A 12,036-nucleotide genomic window follows, 5' to 3' on the forward strand; every position below is an offset into this window, starting at 1 on the left:
TCCTCTTCGGACTTGGCTGTACAAAGATGTATCTTCATCCATGACTGTAGAGACAAGGCCACCTGCTTTTCCTCTGCCCCACACCCCCCCTCCCCCTCCCTGCCTGCCTCCCTCACATTGTGAACTTAATAAAAGCTGCCATTAAGGAGCGCTTCATCTGTTTGGGGCCTAATCTGCCTCACAGCCATCATGTGACCACATATGCACTGCACACCTGTCGTGTGTGTTCCCAGGGCCGATCGTCTCTTCACTGCTGCTGTCCCCTTGCACAAACTGTTCTTGGCACATCAACCTGGGACAAGCTGAGGCGAAGACACACACACGTACATGCACTCACATGCACGCACGCACACACGTGTATACATGCATGTGCTCCACTCACATTGGCCCAAACATGTCATGCAATCAAGCGTGGTAGCCTATAAGTCACCATTAAATAACGTTTCATGTTCTTACTGGACTGTTAAAAGACAACATTGAAACAGGCCATTCATCTATTTTTGTTCAATACATCTTTATTTTATTGAGTGAAAAGCTCAACCCTTGCATAAGACATGCAGAAAGAAAAAAACGAATATAGCACATTGAAGGACTAAACAGCACTAAATCAAAGTGGTAAATATGCAGTGATGAACACCAGTGCAGAGGGCAGCAAATTCAAGTAATTTAAAATACTTTTTTTTTTCATTAACTTCACTGTTTACTTTTCATACAAAATGTCTGATTTGTCTCCCTGTGTGGTCGTGAAATAAAACCAAAAAGAAAATGAGCTAGAGATGGCTTTTAGTCCTGGAGTGCAAAATATTTTACAACTTTTCTCTATTTGTCTGCCACCAAGCCGTAGTAGTACACTGTTTTTTTAGTACATTATTACGCAACAGAGAAAAGACATCTCATTTAGTTTTTCTTTCTGTTTTCATGTCATCTTTTTCCCCGTTAATTAAAACGGTAAAGCAATCTGTCGTTTCAGCAGCAGCCTATGTAGGATTTGGAGGTTGTTTCCGTCTGGTTTTTGTGTAATATAATTTTCATGTTTATTTTTTTCCTTCTCGTAGATTATATACAGGATGCCAGCTGGCTGACAGATGGTGATGCCTTTACCCGTTTTTTATTTAAAGAAACATCACAAGGAAGAGGAGGAGGAGAGACGGCAACAGCTGTAGGCTGAGGGAGGACAGACACCACCAGAGCGGCACGCTGGTCATTGTGTGCCACTGAACGAGAGGAAGGGACCTAACAGCACAAAGCTCACAAAGAAAAAAACACCAGAAACTAAAAGTGTCCTCCTTTCCTGTCGTGAAGAGACACAGAGACCCATCTTGTTGGCACCAGCAAATTACTCCTTTCATCCCCAGACTATTCCCATTTCAAACTCTGAATTGTATTGGTTCTGATTGGTTAATCTCTGACCAGAGGCGAGCCCTCATTGAGCGGCCTGACAACAAATATTGTTGATTCTCTGCTATCTGCAACGATGCAGATGTTTCACTTGAATGTCTACTGGGACAAACTTTTACTTCAATGTCTACTGGGACAAAAGCATTTGGAAGAATAGAACGAGGAAAGGTCACATGAAGCGAGGCTTTGTAGCTCTAAGCAACCAGAGCAGTTCCACAGGTCTCTCTGCTATTAGCGGTCTCTATCCAGGGGGGAGAGAGACTAGCCAGACACTAAGTATTATCACAGAAAGAGAGACCAGTTCTCTGCCCTCATGCCTTGCTCCAGATACCGTATATGGGTTAGTCTCTCTCCCCATGAGGTTTTGATAATGTCAGTATTCTGGGACTTCCCCCCACAACACATGACCCCAAACGTCATCGGGCTAAAGCACTACTAAGCAGTACATATGTATCGTTATAATAATTATGGTTTCTTTATTTTCAACTTTTTACAAATCCTGCTATTTTACACACACACACACAGGCACACACATAAACTGTATTCAAGTGCACAATATCTTCCAGCCCAATAGCTATTCCCAAAATGTTGTCAGAAAAACTAAAATAAATAAAAAGTGATGCACTGCCTTGCATTTGAGTCCGTGAGAGAGGCATGTATGCCCACAGCAAAGTAAAATGTCAAAGAAAATATCAAATTAAGGAAAAACTACAAGCACACACAAAAATGACAAACAGAAAAATGAATAAAACAAAGTGTTAAATAAACCAGAAACATCCATTAGTAGGTCTAAATCAGTGTTTTTTTTTTGTATTAGCTTTGAAAATGTCAAGGTAAAAAACGGAATCCCCTTACTGCCTTCAGTGCTACAGTATGGCAAGGGTCCTAACAATGTTTACTGACTTCCTCTAGAAATCTAAGGGGGGGGAGAAAAATTATATTTAAAAAAAGGTCACACACACACAAGCAAACTATAGTGGGGTTATTTCAATGTTTTACTTTTTATTATTCATTTCTCCTTTAATCGTTTTATTTTTAAAGGAAGCTGTTCATCAAAGAGCATTTTGTTCATATATAGTCTTTTTACAGAAGAAAATACTGTACAACCTTTTTTTCTTCTCTAAACAATATTTTGTGGATAACAATCTACACACATAATTCCCTATATTATGATTATTTTTTCCAAAGCCATATTCAAGAAATAATTCATCATAACAATTTTCACCCCCCAGTAAACCTGAAGATAGGTTAGACTAACGTGTTTTGTGTGATAATTTAGTACTACAGTATCTGAGCATTGTCATGTTTTTAATAATTAATTGAAATCACAGTTCTTATTAGTGTCGTTATTAGGCCACCATAACTCGGGCATGCCCATTTCATATTTAAATCCTCCAATCACAGAAGCAAATAAAATCAGTCCTTACTTTAAATAAAACACAGAACAACAGTTCTTTGTCACACTTAACAACTATTTGTGCATCAAAGCAAAGTGAACTAAAACGACATCTTAAAGCAAATTCCCTGTTAAAAGATGCATGCCATATTTTTTCTGAAGATAAATCTAAAAAGTGCTAGAACACCCTAAAAATGTCTCATTGCAAGGTCACATAAATATTAAATAAAACCGTTACAATAGGCGCTAAACCACAGCCATAGTAAATGGAAAACAAAATGTCCAACATTGACACATTTTGCTTTCCGTCTGTACATTTCAAACAAACACTCCCTGACGCTACCTCTGTCATTCCTCATTGCATCTGAGTGACTCATCTTTTCCTCTGGTCAGTTCATTCAGACCCCCAGCTAGTTAGTCATGATGGTTCCTCGCCTAGTTCTAAATCAATATTCCGAGCCGTCTGATTTTACTATGCAAGTAATAACGCAATCGTAATGCAATGATGCATATGGTAACAAAAATATGTTTGAATATCTATCATCGTTTATATAAAAGTGCACTATCCAAATGCAAACGTAATAGGTTCCTCGACAGGGGGTGAGGGTTACAATTGCAAGTCCACAAGCTTGATTTTGGTGAGAATTTAACATCATTTCCCAGGTAGCTGCATACACAGAGCAATGCTCGCTCAGAGATCTATGCCCATCTGCAGTTGAGACTGAGGACATATTCACTGGTCACTGGTCACAGTCACACAGTCAATGTGTCAATTCTATTTGAAAATGTACATTGAGAACAAAAAATAACCTTGCAAAGGATGAAGAGAGAAGGGTACAAGCCAAAAACACTAATGCAGACCCCTGCACTTAATGTAGTAATAATAATAATAATAGTAATAATAATAATATTAATACAGAAATAGGAACAAATGTTCAAACACATTCTGCTTTAGAACTTTTCCTCAATGTAATTTAACAGTGATGTCTTTCCCTTTCATTGTTAACAAGGGTCCTGCAGTTCATGTAAAGACTGCACCAGTCATTTCCTTTGTATATAAAAGTTCACACACACTTACGTATATAGTTATATAGAGATTTTTTTTTCTTATCGTTTTTTCCACGCACAAAAAAGGTTAAAAATAAAAGTAAAATAAATTAAAGTCAAACATGCACGCACACAAAAAGACTGCTGTGTAGTAAAATGTTTACATTGCTGCCCCACGTGTAAAAGAGGGCCTAATTTGTTTGTTTCTCTGTTCATTTTTTTATGCATAATTTAATTTATATTGTTGGTCATCTTGTAAACATCATCATAAATCATTTTGGGCCATAATTTCTTGTTGTTGTTGTTGTTGTTGTCTTCTTGTTGTCATCTGCAGTGTCTCTAACCTTGATAAATGAGGCCACTTTAATTTGTTTGTTCATAGTATACAGGATTCTTCTTCTTCAGTGTCAGAGTATCTTTCATGGGTCGGCCTCTTGCTTTTCCAGTTGGGAAGTGTCAGTGTGGTTTAAGGAAGCGTCAAAACTCTCGTCATTGTCCTTGTTGTCGCCGTCGGGCTGTGGCATCGAATCTTCATACGAGTCAGTGTTCAGATCCTCCTCCGCCTCATCCTCATCCTCCTCATCTTCCTCTGCATTGGCCTCTTCCTCGGGTGACTGGTCATCTTCGGGGTCGCCCGATGTTCCCGTGGTGTCATCCTGAGGAGCGGGCAGGCCTAGCGGTGGCATGGGGCTGGGCCCGGCAGCCATGGTCAGGCTCGGGTCATGGTGATGCTGCATCTTTTTGCTCAGGTCCAGCGAGTCATTGAGGCCCAGGCCAGCAGCGTTCTTCAGGAAGAACAGGGAGTTGCTTGTGTCAGTGCCCAGGTTGAGGGAACTGTCCAGACTGACCGAGGAGGTTGGATAGGGGTAGTTGTAGTCAGATGCCACGCTGGCTGGGGGGTAGAGCATGGAGGGGGCATGGTTGTTGTTGTTATGGTGGTGATGGTGGTGGTGGGAGAGTCCTGGGAGGCCACCGGGCGAGGCTGGAAGAAGGCCCATGGAGGCGTGGGGCACCGCGGACACTCCTCCCGTCATGTGGTGCGCCCCCTCCTGACGGGGAGACACCGACGGCAGCTCGCCGCGCTCCTGCTTCTCATGCTTGCGCTTGTGGGAGTCCATCTGGGACATACCGACTACAGTGTGCTTGCACTCGGGGTAGGTGCAGTGAAAGTGTGAGCACTTGAGCTTGTATTTGCAGTCGGCAACCTCGCAGTCAGCACTGGAGCTGAACTGGCAGAAGCCGGCGGCACTGATCACATCTTGCTTGCCATGGTGTTTGCGGTGGGCTGTCACCTTGGTGCTGTCCGTGCAACGGAAGCTGCAGCGCAGGCAGTGGAAGTGGGTGCTGTTGCCGGAGAACTGGCAGTCAGAGAAGTTGCAGCTGAGCGATGACTTGAAACGCTTGAAGTCGTCCAAGACCAGGTTGTCCACGCGGTCGTGGTGCTGCGCATGCTTGTACATGTGCGTGCGGCCGCAGAACTTGTAGCCGCAGTTCTCGCGGGTGCAGTGGTAGTGGGTCACCTTCAGGGAGAACTGGCAGCCGGAGTCCTTGCAGTCCTCGTACAGGTCATAACGGCGGAAGCCCTCCAGCATCATGCCCTCGTCCAGCATTTTGCGAGCAGAAGCCGTCTTGCGCCGCTTGCCGAAGGGGGACATGTCCTCGATGATCCAGAAGCGTTTCTTGGCGCCGGTGGCCGTAGGGATGGAGATGGTGTTGCCTACAGAGAGAGGAAAGAACATTAGGACTCCACAACGGATCAACTTTTAGTGGTACAGCACACTAAACAAGCTGGGCCAAGGGGAGATCTTCCTTTGCGGAATCTCTGAGAGGCTGTCCTACATTCCCAATTGTATATATTTTTTTGTCTTTACAAATTATTGAATAAGAAGAAGGGAAGAGGGGGGGTTAAATGATAGATTGACTTTGCTGCTAATCGGTACTTGACATTTTTACTGGGTGTCTACAGCCTCCAAACAGTGGCAGAGATGTGGATCTTGGCGGCCCCTCTTATCTGCCTTTGGTTTACGAGGGGTAGCCTACCTTGCCGAGTCCCCTGGAGTCACTGCTAATGATGTGATCCCTGTTCGGCTCGACAGGAAGCAGGGGCCTCGATAAAAGTGGGGGCACGATTAAAATAAGAGGCGGCTGATGCGCTGCCCGTTAATGGAAGCTAAACAAGGCCACGGCTTTGGACTACAGGTGCTGAATTTACGGTGCTGTTTCCACAGCCTTGTAAATACCAAAGGGGGACACTGTGCATAACCTGCGTGTAATGGAGACGTAAGACCAAGCTCCATGAGAATAAGGGAATGGCTAAAATGGAAAATAAAGATTTAACAAACAAAAACGTTTCTATGTCTCATCTAGACCCTATATCCTGACTTTTTCAGGCTAACTTACAGACATTTTCACAAATGTTCACTTTTTCAGTTTTCCCAAATAATGTTTGCATGGTGACTTTGCCCATTGACTTTCTCTCAAGCTTCAACAACAATTTTGAGAAGTCATACTGGATCAAACAAGTACACACTGAAGTAGACTACATCTACACCAATTGACACTGACAGCTACAATGTTGGTTTGCGTCGGGATAAGTACCTGCAGCATCCTGCACTATAGGGACGTCATTTTTAACCGGAGACGGAGTGGCAATGATGGGGCTGAAAGCTGGTGTGTTGGTTGGCATGACAACACTCCGAGTGGCTCCGAGAGAGGCGCTGAGCAGAGAGTATGACAGACAGGATGGAGAGACGAGATATGGGAGCGAGGGAAGAGGAGGTCGGAGGAGGGCAGGAGGGAAAGATGGAGCCTGAGACTGAAGTCCAGGCTGAGGAGGAGGTGGTGGAGGAGGTGCGTTTTGGGGAGCGCTAGTGTCAGCGGGGGTAGAGGGAGCAGTAGTGACCGGGCAGCCTGGTCCTGGAAAGACAGGATGACCAGGAAGTGTAGAAAGACGGGAAGGGAAACAGACAGACGGGTAGACGCAAACACACACAGACCCATTCACACACACAGAGATGGAAGGGAAAAAGGGAAAAGATAAGAGAATGATACAAAATGAAGCCGAATCAAGAAAGCAAACACCAGCCAAAGCAACAATGATGAAAATGGTGGATAACATTTGACACAAAATAATGGAAATGTGAAACTCATTTGATGAAGGCAAGATCAGATTTTGAAAAGCAGAGAATCTGAGAAGTTTGTTGCCACAGGGATAGCTTTCAGGTAAAAGGGAAATGTAGTCTACTATATCAAACTTACATTGCCATAAGTTATTACTGTAGAAAATGAATAATAGAAAATAAATGGCCTCCGAATAAGAGAACAGTTACTTTATGGATTTTCATTGGTTTCCCACTCTTCCTATTGTTTGAAATAGTATTTGTAAAAATGGAATTCACTACGAAATCAGGAAATTATAATTTTGATGAGATATGGACATGAATTGACATGGCTGTGTCCTGTGAGTTCTAATGGTACTGTAAATGATGCTGGATTTACAATACAAAAACACTACTTCATTCTAACTTCATAACCAAGTTTTACTTGCTTCTTTAATAGAACTTGATAGACAATTTACTTTTCACTGAAATTAAACAATGTCGCCATCATTTCACTAAGCAACACCGTCCATAAATCCATTGTTTTTCTTGTTATCTCTGTTATCAACTCTACAGTATGCATTCTTATGCAAGCTGCTATGGCCACAATGTTAATACTCACTCCTCAACCAGCCTGGCTAACCCTAGCCTCTATATCCTGCCCCCGTTCCTCAACTCACCTGCTGGGGAGCTCTCATTGCCCACGGGGGTGCTGCTGCAACTGCGGTCCTGATTTGAGGACTCAGAGGAGAGGCACAGGGGGCTGCCCCCGCCCATGTAGTCCATGTAGTCATCCGTCTCGTCCATCATGCTGGAGAACCCATGGGTCATCCCCGGGTGGCTGCCCATGAGGCCCGAGCCCATGCCCGACAAGTGCTGCATGTCATCGGCCCTCTGGCCATGGGACACCACCTATAGAGGACCACACAGGGGGGAATACATATTGTAGGGAATGTTCCTCACACAGGATTCTTCTTTTTTAAACATTATATTTATTGACATATTTAAATGTAGGGATTCCCCATGTATGTAAGATATTCTCTCATGGGGCACCAACAGTCAGGCTACGTATACTGGCACTCCATGGCACTACCACAGAGTACTGATATAACAATGACATTGCTGGCGGTGGTTTGCATATTGCAAGAATGTAAAAACACAGTTCTTTAGAGACACTTTCAATGAAATAAATGTACCTCCATTATACTTTTTTTGAGAACGACAACATATTAGCGACAAATCCCATAGATACACTGTAACATGAAGGTTAAAACAAATAAAACATGCACTGTGTCACCAAAGGTGTTCATTACTCATTATCCATGCATCTGACTCAGGAATCAGGAAGCACAATGGAAAATTATAAAACCCAAAAACTTATGACACGAGCTGCCACAGTCACATTTTTCAGTGAAAGGGTGTGTGAGGAACTACGTGTTTTTGCATACTTTCAATATGCAAACTATCACCGGCAATGGTTCTATGGAAACTCCCCACATATTTGTCTTAATAATTGCACTGTTCAGAACATTATGTGGCACGCACACACACACACACACAAACTTTTCGTTACCTGGGATGGAACCCTGTCAAAGTTCTTTCCCAGCATCCTCCTCATGTGTTTGCGGGAGTGCGAGGTCATCTGGTGCTTGAGCAGGAAGGAGAACTGGCAGCTCTCGCGGATGCAGTGGAAGTGACTGTTCACCTGGTTGTACTTGCAGCCTGCAAAGAGACAATGACACGGTTTCAATCACAAGGGGAAGATATTGACTTTTTTTTAAAAAAAATTACATATGACGTTTTCACAGCGTTTAACTCAATTCTACGTGAGAAATGTGATGTTTTCACATATGAATTTGGTATTGCCTGGCACATTTCGTAGATCCGCCCAAACTACAATTCAAAGCAGCTGTAAATGGCAGTTATTGTATAATGTGAAGTGTAAGTGTCCATTTAAAGACGTCCTCTAACTAGCTCTGAAAACCTGGTAAAATCCTGTCTTTAAGAAGCTCTACTTTGGTTTAGATTCAGCATCATGACATAGCAGGTACAAAAACAACTGTATATGTAGGAGGCATATTAGATTAGATGACTCCAGTGTCACACTGAGCCAGTCTAGGCTGCCGTGGACTAAACCTGTGGAGCTCTTTTATTACAGTGACATCCTTTATTCAATTAGGAATTTACATAAATACATTATCCTATGCAGTGTAGGCCAATAATGCACACACCCCTGCAAACCAAAGTAAATATACAATTATTCCCATATTAAATTCATTTTTCAAAATCGAGCCATTGTTGTCTTTTCATTTTTTTGTGCCATGGCACTATTGTGTTGTTGTTGGATTCTTCCTCTTTTATTCTTTTGCTGACTTTTAGGGAGCCATTTTCGAATTGCTTCATGATTTCAAATGAAATGTCGGCTCCTCCAAATATCATTATATAAAAGCAGGCAGAAATAATTGAAAGAACAAAATGCTGGGCAGGTGCTAGCATGTCAGTAACCATGGGACCAGGTGCACGAAACAATAGCTTTTGTACACAGTAACACTGCACATATACTTTAACCATGCAAAGTTGAGTCAATAACTGTAGCCACCGTGACATCCAGGACCTTTATGAGACCCTTCCAGGTAACTTAATCGGCTGTGTTCGGTTGAATGTTGCTGCCATGGATACCACCAAACCCATAAATGTTTTATAACTTGAGTGCTTGCTTTAGTAATCCCTTTTACCTTTTCAAAACAAAACAATACGACGGGGCTGATCAGGATAGAGGACAGAAATTCCTTTTTGTCTTTTTCATTTGTGTTCAGAAGAGCTTTTTAGAACAGCCAGAAATAAGAGATGACTTTTAAAATCATTTGGGAATGCCGATGACGGGTGACAGCACACAAACAACCATGTAATTGCTCATTTCTGTCAAGCAAAAAAAAGAAAACAACCATAGTGGGTTTGTCCCTTATAAATATATACATATGCATTCAAGTCTAGTATAACATATAACCAGACATTTAAGTCATATGAGAAAGAAAGCAACACATATATATGTTACAGTGCCAACAATGCAATGTAATCACTAGGAAAATAAGGTTTCACATTCATAGTGCCTATGCAAAACATTCCATAAAAGGTTCAGTACGAGCCAGACTTGTTTTATGCCATGTGAATTGCTCTGCGATAGCGTGACAATGTGTTTGCCAGGATTGGGAGCAGCTCTCTCTGTGACAGTTGAGGCGCACAGAGAGAATATCTGCTCGGAGCGTCCACTGAAAATCAATGTGGAAACATCACTACATCTCTCTTGATTTCACACCCTTAACCCTTACATCTCTCACTGGCCTAGCAATGAGAATGAGAAAGAGGGAGTGAGAGGGTGAGAGTGAGAGACAAAGAGAGAGAAAAAGAGACTAGTCTAAATTGAAAGCTTACCTAGCCTGCCACACTCCTCTCTCTTGGTGAAGTATTTGAAGCCATTGGCGGCGCGTCTCTCTGCCTTCTCATGCTTCTTGACATGCCAGGGAAGCTTGGTGGTGATGTTGGTGACAAAGTAGCAGCCGGATCGCAGACAGTGGTAATGGCCCCTCATTCTGAACTCACAGTGCTGGAGGAAGGAAGGCAGAGAGACAGAGGGGTGGTCATCCTAACGTAAGACTGGGAAACAGGCTAGAACAATGATGATCGACTTGACTTGTGGATACAAACTACAGAACAAAATGTTGAGCGATAAGCTTGCTGAATTCCCACCCAGTTTCTGTTCTGATGTCTGATCAACTCATTTTCTGTTTTCCTATTTGTATTTATTTATAGTTACTACAGGTCCTACAATAAACATATTTTGGGGTGCTGTTGATTGCTCAAATGGACATCTATATTACTCTACTCCACCAACAATTCACACCTTGACACTAACTACCCCCTTGTACATTTGGAAGGATCGGTCTATCAAATACTCTCTAACCCACCCCTCCCTTTTTAACTTGTCTCCACACCACCATCTGTTTCTAGCCTGTGTGTCCCATAGGAGCCAGGCTATATAGGATTATCTCAGTTCAGGTGGATAGGGGGAGGGAGGGGGGGAGGTGGATATGGGGGGGGCTAAGTGAGAGGATGATTTTAGACACATTATTAATGAAATAAAATAAAAAAATCCTCCAAATATCGGCTCACGAGAGGCAGGCAGGAGCCTCCATTAAGGGGTTTAATTTGAGAAACATTTGCCAGATTTTGCCCTATTCAAGACAGCCTTGTTTATTGTGCGGCTGACAATGATTTATTGGGTAATATCAGCTAAATTGGCCTTTTCTGAGGGGAGAATGCGGCAGTCAAAATGACATCATTGACATATAAACAGACATTACGGGGTGAGTCGACTGTCGTCTCCCAGCAGACAGAAGACAGACGAGGAGCGATTCTGAAAGACTGGAGTTAAATCACCTCAAATACGGGTCTAATAGATTGTATACTTCATAGTTAGAAAACTTGATGATATGACAGTAATTTGCTGGTGCTTGGAGTGAGAAGGTGGGGACCTACCTGGTTGGGACATAGACACTGGAGGGAGAAGTAGGAGAACTGGTCTCGAACGTTGACCAGGTGGTTGTTAGGGTTGATGTGGTCCAAGCAGTGGGATTCGGCCTTCCCCGAGGTCTTGCAGACGTACTTGCAGTTCCCGAAGAGACAGTGGAAGTGGACCTTGTTGGAGTACTTACAGTCAGTGGCCAGGCAAGGGTCACTGTATGAACAAAAAACATAAAAGAAAGGGGGGTATGTTCAATACCTTTTTCTAAACAGAAATAGGACAGGGCTTCTGTACTGCGGTCATGGAGGGATGAAATACTTCTGGTTTTCATTCTGTCCGTCTAATCAGGGACCTGGGACGCCAGGTGAGTGGACTCTCTGACCAATCAATTATATCATTATTAGTTATACCAGATGAATGAACTACCAGGTAGATAGGAACACCAGCCGTACTTTGGCACTTGAGGGCTGGTATTGAATAGCCCTGGAATACAGGATCTCCAATGTCCAAGAATATCAAAATCCATACATCTATAACATTTCATTTAAAGTATATTGCCATGACAGGTCATAACA

General features: G+C 42.9%; 1 protein-coding gene across 8 annotated transcripts in view; it reads right to left on the reverse strand.

Annotated features, from left to right (window-relative positions):
- Positions 1–495: 495 nt before the first annotated feature.
- casz1 (castor zinc finger 1) overlaps positions 496–12,036 on the reverse strand; it is a 264,622-nt gene continuing 253,081 nt past the window's right edge. For 6 of the 8 annotated variants that reach the window (XM_082962093.1, XM_082962091.1, XM_082962095.1 and 3 more), the window contains 6 exons: positions 11,476–11,674; positions 10,372–10,543; positions 8,513–8,661; positions 7,620–7,851; positions 6,440–6,757; positions 496–5,558 (listed from right to left, as the gene is read on the reverse strand). In XM_082962093.1, coding sequence (XP_082818219.1) covers positions 4,261–5,558; positions 6,440–6,757; positions 7,620–7,851; positions 8,513–8,661; positions 10,372–10,543; positions 11,476–11,674 — 2,368 coding nt within the window. In that variant the 3' untranslated portion in view covers positions 496–4,260. The remainder of the gene's footprint in view (positions 5,559–6,439; positions 6,758–7,619; positions 7,852–8,512; positions 8,662–10,371; positions 10,544–11,475; positions 11,675–12,036) is intronic. The other 2 variants (XM_014145822.3, XM_082962097.1) reach the window with 1 other exon arrangement.

The sequence above is a fragment of the Salmo salar genome, chromosome 15 (assembly GCF_965601325.2).
Source record: "Salmo salar chromosome 15, fSalSal1, whole genome shotgun sequence".
NCBI lineage: Eukaryota > Metazoa > Chordata > Actinopteri > Salmoniformes > Salmonidae > Salmo > Salmo salar.